Below are 19906 nucleotides of genomic sequence, written 5' to 3' on the forward strand. Positions count from 1 at the left end.
AATCCGTATAAATTTGTTCTACGTTCAATTATTTACAAATTTAAAATTTATGGATATTAATGAGCTATTCAGTTGAAGCACACCTCACTCTACCAATCTACCTTAACATATAATTTATATTTATGTCACTATAGTGAAATTGAATAGGCCGTAAGCTCAGAATCTGGAATCAGAAACTGCGTGAGATTAATCCAGCCAATTTTTCAATAGTATATATTTTTAAATATAGTATTTCAGAGTACACTTTAAAAATCGATAATTTAAATCCAGTGGACTTTGTGGAGAAAAAACTTAATGAGGGCCATAATTTAATTTTTTTTATCACAAAAAAAGGTCAGAGATTTCCCTCGTGTACCTACACGTCAAGCCCGATTTCAGGGTATACTTAAATCTAGTCGTCTTAAACAAGACTATTCGCCCGAAACTCATTAGGTATAATGGTATTGAAACAAAGCTGAATATTGTTGTGCTTTTTCAGGGTGACTGGAGGAGAGTTGTTCGACCGCATCGTGCAGAAGGGTTCGTACACCGAAAAGGATGCAGCCCATTTAATCCGACAAGTGCTGGGAGCTGTGGATTACATGCACGAACAGGGTGTCGTGCACAGAGATCTTAAGGTGAGTTATAATGGTACAATAGTTCAAAGGCTAGTTTAAGGTGTAACGTGAATCATAATCAAACTAAAAAACTGAATAGGAACAAATTAATGTTGTGAATGTTAGTGGCGTATTTACAATTTTCGATTAGGGGGGGGGGGGGGGGGTGTCATATCATAATACAATAATTTATAAATTAGAAGGTTATATTAAAATTAAAATTATACTATAAAATCTAGTTTTCTTTTTTTCTTTGCCAATTCATCAATAATTTCGTCGGTCTGACAATCTAAATCCCGGTGAATCGATAAGGTTAGGTTACCCCCAGCACCCCCTCCCCCCCAAAAAAAAAAATACGCCACTGGTGAATGTAATATACGACCAGTCAATTTAATGAAGTTATAATAATATAGTGACAATATAATAATTTAAATGACTACAGAAAATTGTAAAAAATATAATTTGTTGTTGTTTTATCTTGTTTTCAATTTATCTTATTAGTTTACAAAGTTATAGGCACAATACATAACACCTACTATAAATTAAATCAATTTAAATGATATTTATAATTCTTATTCAGATTAAGTTTTGATAGGTCCTATTTCTTCACCTCGTACGTAATATATTGTTTAAAATTATCTAAATAATAAGCTAGATAAAGATATACTTATATTTTATCTTATCAAGATAATCGTATTATATGGCCAAATATTTACTGGTTATCTTAAACAACAAATTTCCTTATTGATTAATATAATTTAAATTGGCCCCGTCAAAATATTCATCGATCATGAATAATATTAATTACTTGCATTAAAATATCTGTCTCAAACAACTATCCAGTCAGTTCGTGCATATCTATTTTTTTATTTCAAACTATATATTGTATAGTTTTTACTTATAAGACGTAATTTTATAAATTCTTGATTTATTTAATCAAAATAAGAAACAGACAATAGATATTGAAAGTATTATCACAGATTATATAATTATATAATTATATAATCTGTGGTGTGATTTTACAAAGTTATTAAAGGTAACTAGGTATAGTTTAATAATAAACATTTTTTAAAAAAAAACAAAGCTGTAAGTAAATACAGTACCTACAAGATTCAGATTAAATAAAATACAAAAGAAAGTTTCAAACATTTTAGCCAACCACATAAGGTAAAAATAACTAAAAATAAATTAAAAAGTCTAGCTCGAATTTTGTTAATTTTTTGCTATTCCAAAATTAAAAATTTTAAAAATCATGAAATTTACACCAAAGTCATGATAATTACTATTCTAGTGACGAATCTTAAGATATTTGAAATTTTGAAATTTTTAAGTTCTGAAATAATTGATTTCAAATAAATATAAGATTAAAATTACGTCACAGACTTTCAAATAATATTGAAAATTTGAATTGTATAAGCTCAAAATATCTAACTATCATGACTTGTATTAAATTCAATCCTATTGATTTTCCTAACCATATCATGTATACCTATTATAAGAGTGATATTATTTTTAACTTCTTTAGATTAAATTAAAATGTATTTATTTCACTCGTATATTGTATTCATTTACGATTCTGTATTATAGAATAGTTTTCAAAATATGGTCATTAATCATTGTACGTATAATATTATGCTGAAAGATCAAAGAATATAAAAATGGTTACGTTCTGAATATACATTTAGCATATGGTGTGTTTGACTAAATTAAAGATCAACGTTGTATAAATAATAAATTATTATAAATAAGATACGGAATGAAATGCCACTAAAACAATAAAAAAAATATTGCCTTTTTAACGAAATAATGCCTTTAAAAAATTATCCACATTTATTTGACAGGTACGCAAGCGAGAAGAAAATTATGGTTTAACTTTTGTAATTTTTTAACTCTTTTTTTATCTCAACTTAACTGTACAAATAACACAAAAACAAAATTCCAAACTTAGGCACTTGTAATAAATAAACAGCTAATATATCTACTCAATGCGATTTCAATGTTACATTAACTGACTTTTCAATTAGTTGTAATTTGTTTGAGTTAGACTTAGTAAGACACCAAATACGAAAATTGTGTAGAAGACAGATATAAATATTAACGCCTTCATAAATTGACGTATGGAAATTTGGTATGGATGAAAAAAAATTCCGAAAAAACTATTTAAAGCAAATATTATGAAATTAATATTACTCGATAAAATATTTTGGATTTCTTAATATACACTTTAAGCTCATACAATTTATCAACAATATGCCCTCAAAATCAGTAAAATTAGCTGAAAATAATAAAAAAAAAAATTAAATGAAGGTGTCATATTTTAAATACACGTGAAACAAATTATGTACTTAGAATTCATTATCCTAAAGCAGCAAAAAATTAATGAACTATGCATTGAAGTATTTGCCTTAATTATAATAGTTATAATATATAAGTGAATGCTAGGATGAGCGCCAATGCAAAAGTGATGGGGAGTAATTGTTTTTTTTTTGTTTTTTTTTTGGAAAACTGCCCGTTGAAATGTTAAAATGTTGAACCTATACGGGCGTTTCCAAGAAAAACCAGAATGACGACCCGCACAGTTTAACTACCCGTTAGGTACCCTAACCGACTTTAATTAAATTTTACTGAATAAAACATTTTAGTTTTATCGTATTATACACTTTTCTGCTGCTATTTTGTTTACAACAATAAAAAGAAATTTGAAAGTTTTTTGAAATAAAATAATAACAATTCGTTGCATTTTCAAAAGCAAATACAATCGTGCTGTGTTATGAACTGTTATCAAATACAAAAATAATAGCTTATTGCGTTTTAACCTAACCGACCTAACCATCGTTTTTAATTTATTAAATAAATACAATTTTAATGAAATGGTGAGATAAATTTAAATTTCAAACTTAAAATAAGCATATTTAAAAATAAACTTCAAAGTATTAATCGCTATTGTCGGAATCCCTATGAACGAGGTGGGTTGGCTCACATTGGGGGATATTGGAGTTCGGCCAAAAGAACAACCTAAAATCAAACGGATTTACAAAAATAACGACGCACAAAGGAAAATAAATTATACATCATAAATAGCTGCAACAATTTAAGTTCCAAGATATACGAGTTCTGTTCACTGCGGTAAAGATGAATAATTTATCTTTGATGAATAATTAAAAAACCAGAAAAGCTTATAAAAATATGATAACTGAACAACTGAACTGAATTTGAATTTTACGTCAGATGACGTCGATCACTGTTGAATGTCGTCTGAGTTGAGCTAACTTCGACTGTGGATAGTTTCTGATAGGTAGATCGTTGTATCGACGTCATATGAAGTATCATTCATTATTAATTCATAACTTCGCAAAAGTCAGTCAATGAATGCAATTTGGCTAAGTCACTGAATCACGGTATTGTGGTAAACAATAAAAGTGGGAAGATGACCACAGTAACAGCGGTAACGGACGACACATGTGTTAACTAAACGATGGTGATGAATGAAAATGTACGTTAAAATACTTTAATGGTGAACAAGATTCGTATGCAGAACTACCAAATCCCAGTGTGAAAAACAAACAATTCCATGCACAGGTATATTATATAAATATCCATGCAAAGGTTGATTAGACTTCCGAAATGGACAGGGCAGCTAAATCAAACCAAAGCCGACAGTGGCCGATCAGGTGAGGTACGGACCTATCGACTTTTCTAGCGTGGCTAGACCAGAAAGTTACGTTCCAGATTACAAAAGTATTTCACAAGTAGTCCTGTATGAATAAGTAGGACAAAGGTCATCTACAAACTTCGGCACTTTATAGTATATATTTGAAGCTCACGATCACATTTTGATAATTGCATATGCATATATAACTTTATATCTGTTTTTAATTTATTTCTATGTTTAGTAATTTGCTACACAATTTTTAATATTATTTAATTTTTTTCCTGCGTCTTACATGATTTTATTACGCATGCAGCACGTGAGTTTAAAAAAAATAATTGGTGGCCCGCTGCAGCCTAAAAAGTTTAGGTCATTAACTGTTAAAATCTTTTTCTTTATGAAATTTCAAAACAAACATTTTATTTCATGTCTGTAGTTTGTCATTTGTTATTATATAGCTAAATTATTGATAATCTCAAACTATAATAATCAATAATTAGTAATTACCATGTGCCTTAGTGCCAGAATTAAATTATCCAAATTTCTTCGTACAAATTCTTTATTACACAGCAGAGTCGTGTTATGACTATAATATTAATAACTTATTTTTTTTAACCATATCATTCAATTATTGAATTTTCAACATTTTCTTTATTCATTGTTTAGTGTCGTATAGCGCCAATGTGATTGTCAGAATATTATTGTTATTATTATACTGCAGTCATAGACTTTATACTACTATACAAATACAAGTAGTAACCGTATGGAAAGCGTCAAAAATTAGAGAGCACTTTTTGGTTACTCTATTACTCATACGTATGCATACGTCTATTTATTTTCCATACCAAATTAACAGGTTAGATACGCATATGATATATGTTCAGCCTAAACTAAACTCCACGGTAATTACCCTAAATATGCACGCCTGTCGTCCAAAAAAAGCTTACATCACTTGCAAAATGTTTTTCCATCACCAGTAATGCTGATGTTTATATATTACTTGTCTAGTAGTATTAGGTCTATAAAAGCAGTAGACCAGGGATGGTGAACCCATGTCAGGGATGTCACTCTGCAACACTCTCGAATTATTTCACTGACATACCAATTTAAATATAATTCATAATTTTTATTTCACTTCCAAAATAATTACTGATAATTTGAACTTAATATTGTAATACATCGTAATAAATCACAGATATCAGTGCAGCAATTATTCAATTAAAATCTCTAAATTATAATCTTAGGTCCTTCATTAGCTGGAAAAATGCAGCAATAGATTTCTCATTAAAAACTAATGTTTGTAATTTAAAAAATTATGTGTATATATTACTATATTAGTATGTAATAGTAAATAGTAAATGCTGTTAAGTTTAAATATATTATATACCTAAACCTGACAACAAATAAAATCATGTTTCTATGTTTTATTAAATAATTTTTAAACAAAAAAAGGTCTGAAAAGTTTATGACACGCGAAGCAAATAAAATCAAACCATACCTACATTTTGATTTGACACGCAGTTATCAAAATTCCGCCATCCCTGCAGTAGACCTTGAGTTGCAGATATCACGAGTTTGAATGATGTTGACATTTGCTTACATTTCGTACTTATATCTGTGAATAAATATGATTTTTATCACATTGTATTATGATGATTTAGGGTCCCTTGCATTAGATTTCCCCTGTTCCGAAAAACGTTTGGTAGCTATGATTACGTCGAATGAATACAATTATGTTTTGAAATAATGAAATAATGTTAAAAAAAGAAAAAAACTATTTAGCTGTAAAGAAATTTACTATAGAAAATACTATATGATTACTCTGATTGATATTACATTTTAGTGATGGTTTACACAAATGATGGTCATCAGTGCAATATTTTAACGAATGTTTATGATTATGACATAAGACCCAATTGAAAAGCGACAATTATTTATTTTTAATCGCTGGAATGACACTTAAAATCTGTAGATGGTAATTTAAAAAATAAGAAAATTGGATAATGTTCGCTTTTTATTATTTTCTGACGCCAATATTTTGTATAATATGTTTTATGAATCTCTAAAATCTTATAATTAAATGTCATAGTATACAGAGCAATATAACACCTTTTGACATCAATCTTCTCCGAATACCTTTTTTAAATATTTATACTGCTATAATTAATTAGATCTCTAGTAGTTATTTTAATATCATATTATAATGTATTATTAGGTTCACATTTATTTTTATTTTGCTTGTCAAAGATCAAAAACTGATTGGCTCCGCTAACGCTAATTTAATTCAAACCTAATTTATTTCATTTTTTCACATTCCATGGAAAATTCTGAGTTTGTTGGTATTCTTTTGAGAAACTTAATTTAAAACCGACTATTGGCTAAAACTACCTTCTACCTAACCACTAAATGTATTATTTGATATACAAAAAAAAAAGAAAACATTTCAAAGATTTTGTAATTTTCCAAACGTTCGTTACTTTAATACGGATTAATTGCATTTTCCATATCGGAAATATTGATTGTAAAAATATAAATAAAAATTTAAAAAATTTAGTTTTGTTGAGTATACAGATGACAACCTAGAGTTTTAATTTCATATTCCAAAGCAGAATATTTTTTTAAGTATTTTGATACGTAAAAATTGAATTTTGGACGAGTAGTTTATGAGTTATAAGTATTTAAAGTTTAGATTGGCGGAGTAGAGTGGTTACCCCGCAAAATGTTTGTCCTCTACTCCGCTTGTCTAAACTTAAAATACTTATAACACTTAGAAAAATATTCTGCTTTGGAATATGAAATAAAAACTCTATGTTGTCATTCAAAAAAGTAAAAACTTAAAAAATTATAAGGATAAAAAATATTAAAAAACATAATTTTTAATAAAAACGTCGTTTTTTTAACTACATGAAACTTTGTAAAAAAATATTTTCAAAAACACTGATACTTTTTGAATAATGAGTGGTTCATGATAAAAAAAATCGTACGTCATGTTCGGATAAACATTTATCAGAATACTTATGAAACAGTTAGTTGCATATTTTAGTTGATACAAATGGAAAATATTATAGACTTAACATTTTATTAATATAAAATATTATCATATTAATATTAAATATGTTAATTAAATATATTATTATATTTAATATTATAAATATTATTTTAATATAGTAAAAACTTATAATCTGTTGTAAGAACAGACGAATCAACTGCGTACTGAGAATCTATTATATTATTTAATAATCTATCTTACAATTATTATTATTATATTTTATGTTTTCAACTTCTTTCATCAACAAGATAAATTAATGAGTAATAAATTGTTCACTTTTAACAGTAAGCTTAAGCTAGACGTCAGTCCGAAAATGTTTCACCTACATATTGGTTATATTATATTTTCTGCTGAAGTCACAGCTGTGAAGCATCAACCATAATAATATGAAATGTTTAATGTTTTTTTTTTACAGCCGGAAAACTTATTGTACTACAGCACAGACGATGACAGCAAAATCATGATAAGTGATTTTGGATTGTCCAAGATAGAAGATTCTGGTGTGATGGCGACAGCTTGTGGAACTCCCGGATATGTCGGTAAGTACAGAAAAATAGAATTCTTAAACCAATTATTTTGGCACATAATATTAGTTTTTTAAATTGAACATATCCAATTCCCACAGCCATTTTGACTCGTAAAACACAGTGTTTGTCTGGTCATTACGTATATATATTTGAAAATATGTCTTTAAAGCAGACACATGTTTATTTGATATTCATTATTATCTTCTTACTTATTTATGAAACCAAGTTTTCACAAAACTAAAACATAACCACAGTAAAAATAGTTCTAAGTAATTTTTGATTAAGCCATATGAGTGAACATATACCGTGTGTTCACCAATTTAGGGAACACTGAATTTCTCAGCCGGATTATGTTGGAACAGATCGAATTCTTTTTTTATAAGCTAGCGGTACATAAATACATATTTTCAGATAAATTCCAAATTTTAAACCCTCTCGGTACACGCATGCGCAACGCAACTTATTATGTTTTAATAGCAACCGGTATTTTTGATACCAAATTCGGATAGACTGAATTTTTTTAAGTCATTTTTACCAATTTTACAGTAGTAATCAATTTTAATTAAATAATTTTACACCCATATTGGCCATATTATGTTAATCTTATTTATAACAGGTATAAAAAAAAAAAATAAGTAAAAAATATTCAAAAAGAAACCAATAATAAATAATTATAAATGGTATTATGCATTTTATAATGAATTGTAAAAATGTGTTATTTATTAAAATTTGAAAGGCTCTCATTCAGTCAATTTTGATTTTAGAGCCATGGTTAATTGGTAAAAATGACTTCAGTCATTCAGACTTCAAAAATTCAGTCTATCCGAATTTGGTATCAAAAATACCAGTTGCTATTAAAACATAATAAGTTGCGTTGCGCATTCGTGTACCGAGAGGGTTTAAAATTTGAAATTTATCTGAAAATATGTATTTATGTACCACAAGCTTATAAAAAAAAGAATTCGATCTGTTCCAACATAATCCAGCTGAGAAATTCAGTGTTCCCTAAATTGGTGAACACACAGTATAGTCGTTTTTTGGCTTAGATTAAATTTCTCAGGTGTCATACCATAACCACCATGATTTTCAATAGTACAAAATATAAATCTATCGGTTTTTCGTCTTCTTAATATAATTGTTCGTCTTACAGTTATGTAAGTTATGTGTAAATTATTTCATTATGTATGTGCTAACACTTTTAAACTAGGTATTGAAAGCCCAAATTAAACTCATATAATATATAAATGCTTTGAACTTAATTGACAATTGTTGACTGACGTTCTGCAAAACTTCCAACACAAAATGCTCAGCATTCGATACATCTCTGAATTAATGAACTCAGCTCAAATTCATTTTTTGAACGCAATGATTAATCACAACTGTCAGATTAATTACGAAAATAAAATACGGCTCAATGACCAACTACCGACTGTCAGCTTTCGAGAGGAATGTGAACTTTTCAATATTTTCAAGAATAGAGAAAAATATGATTTGAATTTTTGAAATCTAAAATGCGAGTGCTAGGCATGCATCAAGAATATTCCGGCATTAGCGATCATAAGTTAAAAAGTAAAAATTGATAATAATTAGATTCAGTTGTCTAATGTATAAACAGAAATACGAAAGATATTGAAAAAATCAATACTATTTTTTTTGAAATGTGAAAAATCCTCGACTGCTTTTCAGCCTAGTAGATAAGTCATGGAGCGTCTATATTTATACCTAATACCAGCAAAAACAGTGACATAACTAAAAATAATTCTGTTTCATTTTTCAATATGTTGAAAACTAGAAATTAATTGGTTTTTAATCCATCAGTATTATTTTATTAAAATACAAATTCATATTCCGGCCCAAGCCTGTTTATACAAATACTTATGTAAAATAATAACACCTATAGAAACATGTAGAAAATAATTATTTTTTGATTTCATGTTTATAAAAATACAAAAAAAAATTCCAAGTACATAAACTATTTTAATCTTGTCTTTTTCTGCACTTAGTTTTAAAATAATGTATTTTTATTTTTATTTTTAATGTTAACTGTACCAAAGTATCTTTATCAAAAAATCTTTTCCTAGACGAATTTTGGTTCTAAACAAACCTCTTAGATATCGAACTACCTATGTAGTGGACTAGATATTATTTTGAATGTATTTAAAAGTATTCCTATTTGTAATTAAATATTTGTTGGTCAAATTATTTGACATATACCAATTTGTAATTCATTTTGAGTAGGTATACTTAACTTGGGGTCATATACGAGTCTGTAACCCAATTCAATAAATTACCTTTTTCCGCTATGATTTTTATTATACAATTTTAAGAAAAAATTGCTTTATTTTAGCTGTAGTTAAGTAAACTTGGATGTGCATTATTGTGAGGATTTGCTACTATTCTAATGTTCTCTAATTCTGCAGTGAATTTTAAAATAATTTGAATTATCACACCAATATATTTCTTACCAAAAAACCCAGACAAATTTCGATCTTAAAAAACTCTCTTAGATATCTATCTACGTGAACTAAGTATTTTAAATATTTTTTAAAAGTAGTTATACGCAACTAAAGTTTGCGACACAATTCAATAGATCTACTTTTAGAATTGTGCTTCATATTGTAAAAATTTAAAAAAAATGGCTATATATTTTAACTACAGTTAACTCAAAAACCATTTTCTTTTTGATAGCACACTGTGAGATTTCCACTATTATTTTGCATTATATGTGGTCAGTAAGTCTTTCTGTGTAATTCAAACCGCTTTCCACCGAGTGACACAGATTCTTAGTGTTACAAGTGCTGAAGTTATCGTTTATTTATAGAAACTTTTCACTGCATCAAATCCTATTTCGTTTCACTAAATCATTTTGTTTTTCTTTGACTCCAAGATTGGTTCACAGCAAACATTTCAAGCAGGCCTAGTGCCATATACAGTGCATATACAATAGCGCATACGACAATATATATTATTTTCTTATTTTCTCCCCGTGAAACGTTGGATTTCTCTTTACGCGAATGTAAATCCTTTGCTGGCTCTCGGAATGCGAAAACTTTGCATTATTTCGTATTTGCATATGAACAAAATAATAATTCATGATAAATATTCGTATGACCGGTTAATTTCAACACAAAGAGATTCGACCTCAAAAATATGTTGCTTTTAGCATTACGTGATTATTTTTATTGTATGTTAACACTGATGTTAATAAATCGTTTTTAAAGAGCTCGTAAATCAGAAAACTAAAACGAAACTAAAATTGTTTGCTCAACGTCTTTATCTTTATTTTCATGAAAATACATAACTGTCTTTAGCTTTTCTAAAAAAAATGTAATCTTCTATCAGAACTCAAAGATTTTCGGTTCAAACAACTATACAAATTATAATGCATAAATTCAATTTTAATAAATGCATACTTATAATTTGTCAGTATTTTATTATTAAAAGTTGCAGTAACTTACAGTTTAGTTAACTATAACGATGGTATTTGGACCAAAAATGGGACCGTTTTGGGTTTAAAAAATTTTCATACATATATAATATATTTTATTTATATTATAGAGTAAAATATTATTACCATACTACAAGTAAAACGGTAAAATAATTAACCACGACCGGGATGTACCTAAATAGCCTATCCAAGACGCCGTGTTATCATCATTCTACTATTTAAAATAAATCAATACAAATTACGAAATAATTAAACTTATATTGTTAAGGAATATATAAATCAAATTTTCAATTTAAGTATAATATTATGAAAGTGTATTTTCTGTGTAACTTTATTATACATTTATTACTTTGGAAAATAATGCAGTTTAGTTTCCGTGTGATTATTGATTTTTTTTTATCTTTATAAGGGACGATTATAAGTGTACTAGTGGCGTGTCGCTATTACCCTACTATACTAAAAGTTATCATTGAAATAAACAGTAAAATAAAAAAAGTCATTTGTATGTTCTGGGTCTCCAAAATTCAAAATGCTCCCAAAATGTGTTTTTTTATTACTATAAATACTATAATACGATGGCGGCCAAAATTCTTAAAGAATTGTAAAGCCAAGAAGAAGAAGAATAAATAATATATTACAATAGTTTCGTTACTATCATTAAATTTTCTCATGCACCATAAAATCTAATAAAAATAAATACAATTAAAAATAATATTTTGATAAGTAAACATATTTTTTTTTAAATATGATACCTCCAATTAAATATATCTATGTTCTGTGTACACTAGTGGGTCTCTGTAACCCTCTCCTTACGTGCACCCATGAGCTTTGGGATTTTCATTATCACGTATATTATTATTTTCAAAAATCAGTTTTTAAGCTCTATACACAATGCACCTATTCACCTATTCACACCGTTCTAAGTTACTTCGATGTTTATACTTATGAGTTTATATAAATAATAATTATAAAAGAATCATTGTATGGGAACAATTTTAATTTAAACAGCCGTGTGAATAATAGTACAATATAAATAAATAATATCTTTAGAAATAGAGCCTGTAAGGTGTCTTCGCTCGGTAGGTAAATATATTCATATGCAATGAGTTATGAGTGTTTTTGTATTATTATTTTATTAATAAAAATTCAATACACTCTTTAAAATGCACTAAATAATAAATATACAGCAAAGTGACTTCATCGGTTTATTTTTGGTTTTCGAACATTCCTTAATTAATAATTATTATAATATATATTATTACTCCAAAATTGAAGAATCTCTTTAAAATATAAAAGTGTAAAAAAAAAAAAATAACACTGACAGATTCAAGATAAAGGATACGGACTAAAGCTGGTTGTGACACCGACGTGCATTATTTGCTCAAAACCTTAAGACCTAAAAGCCGCACATCACGTTTGTATTTTTCTTATAACCGTTTTTATCAATTTTTTTATCATACGCTGAATCTCAACCTTTCTGCAGTGCTGTAGGTATGTACGTGAAAAGGGTAAATGCAATTCACAATCGTGTCTCGATAATATTATAAAACAGCGAACGTTTCAGATTTGATATAATATCAATATAATATCGAAAAGAAGAAAATTGTTTTTTTCATGCACTTCACCTCTCATATTTTTTTTGTTTGGTTACGAAAAAACTATTTGTTTTAAGTTGTAGAACTAAAATCGATCGTATTTTAGACAGCACATGACGGAAGTATATGGTTCGTGTTTTTTTGAATGAATCTATAAATGCCATGGTCGTGTGTGTGTAGTGAATTTGTGTCGCCTGCAAACAGATTTATTATCAAATGGAATAATAATTATGTTACGATCCAATTTCCGTCATACACATGTGGCCGTGCTGCTTCGTCTATCGAATATCGGTATGTCAACGTCCCAAACGATTCTTATTGCGAAAAACGTGTTAAAAGAATGTGCTCGTGACTCGAAAATATAGATAAATAAAAATACAAAAACTTAGTAGACAAAAGTGATCAGGTTTTATTACAACCCTTTAAAATATCACTGAGTAACTTTCATAACAGCAAAAATAGAAAACCTAAACGAAATTTTAGGGGATCATAAATATTATATGGTGTCAGAATTAAATACCATACCAATATTATACAATTTACTGATTTAAATTATTTAATTAATCAATAAAACAATGTTTAATGAACTATCAACAAAAAAATACTAATAAAACAATAAATGAGACTTAATGTAACGGAGCGGGTGGCTCAATGTTGTTGCGTCGCATCTGTGCGTAGAACTAAAACTAGAATAAAAAATAATAGTAATAATGGTGATGATGATAAGCGAATGGTAGTGCGACACTCACTAATAAATATTACTACAAAATCAGTTAGTGAAAAGTAAAAAGTGAAAATATTATTGTAGCGAATTATTTAAGATTTTAGATAATAAACAATAAGCAAATACAAATTGTGACACATTTATTTTTTATGTCTCGCTTGTCAAATTGTCCATACCGTTTTAAAAACTTTTGATCAATGATAATAGTTCTTGTTTCTGATAATGGTTCAGCAAATACAAAAATATCGATGATGTCTAGATATAATTTAGGACAATGATAGAATATTTAAATTTTCAAAATACTTACCTGACAGTTTTCTACTAGCAGAAAATAACGTATGTGATAACTGAAATAGTGTTTATTTTAATTTTAATTTTTGAAACCTGAAAATTTGAAAGCCACTAACTATAACAGTAACTATTAAAATATATATTATTTAGTAACAAAAGTTTTATTTATCTATTTTAAATGTTTATAAAATGTTTAATAACGTTAAAGTGTTTAACTATACTAATCAAGTTTGTAAACACAGTAACATAAAACACAAAATTTTTCAATTTTTAATATCCAAAAACGTAAACACGATAAGTAATACATTTAAAAAAAAAATTAAGTTCTTCGATTACATGTTACAAATATAAACGTTGATCAGGTCAGAGCATTGAAATAAATAAGTTGCAACAACATCGTAATTATTATATCGACACAGCAATTGATCAATTTCAATACACCAGTCGATGTTTTCGTCAATTCATATTAGTAAATTAAAAAAATAAATATTTACAAGCTTTTCTTTGATTTATTATAGAATAAAAATAAAAATTATTACACCTTTTTCAAACTTTTTCCAATTTGGAATCACGTATACGAGAAGAAAATATAAATCGCAAAATTATATTAAATTACAATATATTATATTTTGATGCACTTCTAAATTCAATAACTTGACAGCTGTGATCGAGAACCTATACTCTATTCCAACTAAGTATATAATGATCATAAGACTCGAAATCTTAAATTGACATAAATTTATCATTTTTAATGCAAAGTAACGATATACAATCTTTACAAGACATGTTCAATAGAAGCTTGATTTTTATTTGAAATATTTTTACATATTTCTTTTATTTATAGTAATTTTTTTTTAGTAATACATTTTGGTGTAACTTAGATTCACACATCATATTATTAACAAAGACTAAAATTCAAACTAGCTTTTAAATTTTGAAAAAAATATATATATATATAATCCTGCAAATCATAATCATAAGACACAATATATTTAAAATATTAGTTGTATAAACGTAGCTTTTAAAGTCAAAATTTGTATTAAAAAAAATTAAACACTGTAGGTATATTTTAATGCGAATCCTTTGTGACAAGAATGTCTGATATTACAGAGTGTAATAAGTTTATCGGAAAACGTTTGACATTCATAAATGTATATCGTATATCATGTATATAGCATAGCGTATCATCTTCAAGTATAGGTAACCATTAACCGCATCCCTGATCAGTTGGTTGTTAGTGCACTTCGTCATTGAGTGCCTAGGTCACGGTAATGGGCTTGTTAAATAATTTAATTTCAATTAAAATAAATCGTTCGTTGTATACACTATACGATGAAAAACGATTCTGAGAGCGAGACAATCTAACTTTTTGGTTACCTGCAGTTGGCCAAAAAACAATTATTAGGTATCTTAATAATTAACAAAATTCGTGTATTTATTGATCACCGATTATTTTGAAAAGTACCTACTGCAGTCATATCCATGGATATTTTTACTTTTTACTCCATAACTAAAAATTAGATCTAATTCACTACTGATACTAACCTTCCTCAGAGTTACTGACTAAATAATTTGTATTGCTATAAAAAGGATTTTCAGTCATAAATATACATATCAAAAGATATATGGTAAAATTTTTAATTTTTACCAAAATACAAGTACTTTCACTGCGCACTGGCCCTCAAAAAAGATTCTGTTAAAAATTGTTTTATTTATGAAAGATATTAAATTGTAAAATTTAATTTAAGTGATTTAAGTAAGTATTACAAGCCAGTGGTACTATTATCAGAGTTTCAACCTAAATTAAAAATAAATACATTTTTCACTCCATATAAAACTTAAAATAATTAATTTTACCATTTGAATAATAAATGTTACCTATTTAATTTGTTTTTATATTGATTAAAATGTTATTGGTTAAGTTATAAAATCAACAAAACACTTGATAACATAAAGTTCTAGTAGCTAATGTATTGAAATGATAAAAAAAAATCATGAACATTAAATTAATTAAAACATTAACATAAAAACAACCACATTTTCGTTTTAATTGATTTACAGTACACCACGTAAGCCACTATTGTATACTGTTGTACGTCATCAGTAGGTAACAAAAGTCACTTTTCTAAATTTAGATAAAAATGTATTTTATTTTTGATTAGGTACCAGTTTTACGTATATTAAAAACACCAATTATTGTCCATTATTATTGTTTGTTTAAAACACATTTTATCTTTCTACATAATATATTCACCAAGACACGTCAAGTACTACAAGTCAGAAACTATAATATTTCTGAAAATAATTTCCCCGTATGCTATTTGCACTCACAGTTGGTTGAGTCATTTCTTGTTACGAAATTCCGAGTACATCCCTGCAGGATATACAAATATAATCTATACATTTTATTATAAAAGCGAATGTATGTCTGTTTGTTTGCCTTTATGCATTCCTACACTATTTATCCGATCACCATGAAACTTTCGTTGCAGTCATCACAAGAAAGGTTTCTAAGCTATTACAAACAAAAAAAATTGTGTGCTTCGCACATGCGTCATGTGTGTATGATGAGATTTCATTTTAAGCTTTGTAATGTAACATGAACCATCATAACAACAACACTGTAAGTATTTTGAGATTCAAGATGGTCGATGAAAGTTTTCAACACCATTATCCTTAATATGTTAAACAACCGATTGAACAAATTTTGAATCAGTTGGTGTTTTTAACGTGAACGGGTTCAGCTGGCAGCTAATATACATATATAACCATAAACTTTATGTTATTATTACGTCAGTAAAACGCAACAATATTAATAAATGTTAAAAAGTAATAATAATCATCGGTACTTACTACCTATTTCTGACAACCAATCAGTTTTTTTCACCTTTGAAATAATATCATGAAACCCGATCCAGAGTTAAATAGCATTTCAATAAATTAAATTCGCTTCATTGGTAGGATAATACATTACTCAATTAATACAACCGAACGCTATGCAACTTTGTAAAAAATTTAAGTCCGACAACGACAAATTTTCCACTCAGTTATGTGGCTGTGTGGAGGGTGTATAGGAGATCACTATAAAGCGTTACGCGACAAACCTAAAGTGTAACGTGACGCCAACTTTTCTATAAAACTTTTAATCGAATTCAAAAATTTTAATTGATTCTCAACTCACCCACCCTACGTCTATATAAAATTTGTTTCCGATTTACGATTAATACAATATTATTATCAAAGTTCCTTCGATGTTCCTTCTGCCTTCTTGTGAACCGTATTTTTATATTTTATTTTATTTTATTTAAATCTGTTTTATCGCGTGTCGCATTCACATACTGTTTTACATATTTGAATGGATTTCAGAATGATTTAAAATTGTCATTATAAAATAAAATGTGTTACAATGTCGTTATCCTTTCTAAATCAGCATCCATCCTTCGTATCTACTTGCATTTAGTTGTTTTAGGTAGAAGACCAATAAAAACGTTAATTTAACTGGCTTTCTGTATCTAGCTGCAAGCTTGCAAGGTACAACTTTTTAAGTATCTATGTCCAACTCCCTCTCTCTCGACACCTACGCGAATAGTGTGTACAGTATCCTGTTGTTGATGGATCCATTAGGAGACAATTAACACAATGCAATTATTAAGTAAAATGCATCCAGTTGTTCTTTTGTTTATGTCTAATTATATTGTATACCTATTAAAATATTTTGTTTTAATTTGATTTCTGTCGTTTAATTGAATAAATTCACTTTTTATCATATTTATCACGGAAGGTTAAATGATTGACTAAAAATACTATACTTAGGTTAAGCGAGTTTGGAGATCAATAGATAAAAATGTAAGTTTTTAAGTGATTCAGGTTGTTTAGTTTTTAATTTTGTCTTACTTCTTTTTACAGCTGCTTACCGGCGTTTGACATTAAAAAACATACCTAATTTTATTTACAATACTACCTACATTTTTATCATTTCAACATAGAATTTTTTCAAGATTTATATTATTACATTTTTGTATTGCCTCTTTTTATTCAACTCTGAGAAACTAATACTGCAATATCAAACTGTTGCTCTGTAATTATTGCTCAATTGCTCGTATATTTTCAATACGATTATTTAATTACTAAAAATGTTTGTTTTATTTTGAATTAAAAATAGTCGTTGTATACTAGCTATCAGTTATATTTATTTGCCCACTACAATTAGCAGTCATTTTTAAGTTAACAAAAATTTGTCTATTGTTTTTTTTCTCCCGGCGTACAGCATTATATACGAAATGAGTAAACGAAATAAATGAATAAAACTTCTTCAAGATAATATATATTTATATGTGACGTATAATTTAGTGTTTACGACGTTACGGCGTTGGGCATATTATTATTGTCTACAAGCTCAAGTAATATAATATAGTTAGAGTATTATGGGGCGATAAATTTCACTAACGCTGGTCCCGCGTTGTCCAGCTATTTATTATAATAGTACCTAATATTAGGTACGTGTAAATACGCTTAACGTCTTGACTTCATTACATATACAAGTTTTATCGAAAACTAAAAAAAAAAAAAGAAAAAAGAAAGTGAAGAGACCGAGATGGACGTAGATGAATTGAATTACGACTAACTAATTGATATAAAACGTGTAGTCACTGTGATGTGTGGATGATTGTAGACATCGCCAAATATCAAACCCGATGACGACGACAGTGGTGGCGAACACACACATCACCCCGGCCCCACCCATTTCAAATTTTTGAAAATTTCCTTTACCAATATTAATATTTAGTAGGTATGCAATTTGTATGGATTTATACGATTACTTTTTAAAATTTGTACGATCTTGGATTCACCGTTGTAGAACAAAAATGATGGGTGATGGGTCTGGGCCCTGAGGTGATGTGATTTCAACTCCACCCAAAATAAAAATTATAAATTTATTTGTTTAACTAAATCATAATTCAGTATGTAATTTGTATGAATTTGTATGCATATTTTCAAAATGTATACGACCATCGTTCGGCGGTCAATCGCAAATACTTAAAAAACGTCGTAATTCCCCATTCCCACCCATTATTCAAAGTTCGTACAAATTTTGAAAACAACGGTACAAATTATATTATACATAACTATCACCTCATATATAACGTGCGACAGCATGATAAACAATGTTATGAAAACCGAAACTCAAATGTTTGCTTGATCGAAGTATATATCACTCATATCAGTGGCGTAATTAGAAATTTGTCTTAGGGGGGATAAACATTTTTTTCCACACAAAATACTTAGATTTTCAAGTACAATATCTGGGAAAACTATTTTATCAAAAATTCATAAACTAATATATATGTACACAAAATGTATTAATAAATGTGCTTTAAAATTCTACACAATTTAGTACCTATACAATATTATAATAATTTCTTCAAAATGTAAATTTTGAATATATTAGAATTAAAATTTACTTTTAAATTAAATAATAATTTATAGATTTCTTGATATTAATTATATTTAATATATTTCGTCGTGATGTCAGCACGATAAAACATATAATTCCATAAGCTTCAAATTAATATATAAATATATACATTATATAGGCTCTGGGGGGGATATATCCCCCTCATCACCCCCTTAATTACGCCCCTGGTATATATTGTACATATACACACAATATAATATTATTCTGCGTATATGGTAGGTACGTACAACAGATGTAGTACTTATCCACAATACAACCATCGTGTACAAGCACACGCGTGGTATATAATAATACTACAGATACGCGAGTACACGTGTGCGCACGTCTCAACGGGATTTAATTAAATTAATTAAATACGTTCGTATATGCTTATATATAGGTAGATTGTACTACTATATGGATGACTCTGGTGTAGGTCATGATGCGATTTCAAGGAAACAATAATTCAAAACTGTACGTAGGTAACATTATTGTATTAGCACACATTATCGTAAACACATATACGAGTAATATACGTAAGACTGGCAGGATAATTAACTATAGTGAAAACG

At 27.9% G+C, this 19906-nt stretch overlaps 1 protein-coding gene across 3 annotated transcripts in view; it reads left to right on the plus strand.

The window, feature by feature from the left end:
- Nucleotides 1–19906, plus strand: part of LOC107163193 (Calcium/calmodulin-dependent protein kinase I) — a 396057-nt gene that overhangs the window by 344336 nt on the left and 31815 nt on the right. For all 3 annotated transcript variants that reach the window (XM_015510478.2, XM_015510479.2, XM_015510480.2), the window contains 2 exons: nt 479–617; nt 7710–7833. In XM_015510478.2, coding sequence (XP_015365964.1) covers nt 479–617; nt 7710–7833 — 263 coding nt within the window. The remainder of the gene's footprint in view (nt 1–478; nt 618–7709; nt 7834–19906) is intronic.

This window comes from Diuraphis noxia, unplaced genomic scaffold (genome assembly GCF_037042655.1).
Source record: "Diuraphis noxia isolate RWA-SAM2 unplaced genomic scaffold, SU_Dnox_SAM2 contig0001, whole genome shotgun sequence".
Classification (NCBI taxonomy): Eukaryota; Metazoa; Arthropoda; class Insecta; order Hemiptera; family Aphididae; genus Diuraphis; species Diuraphis noxia.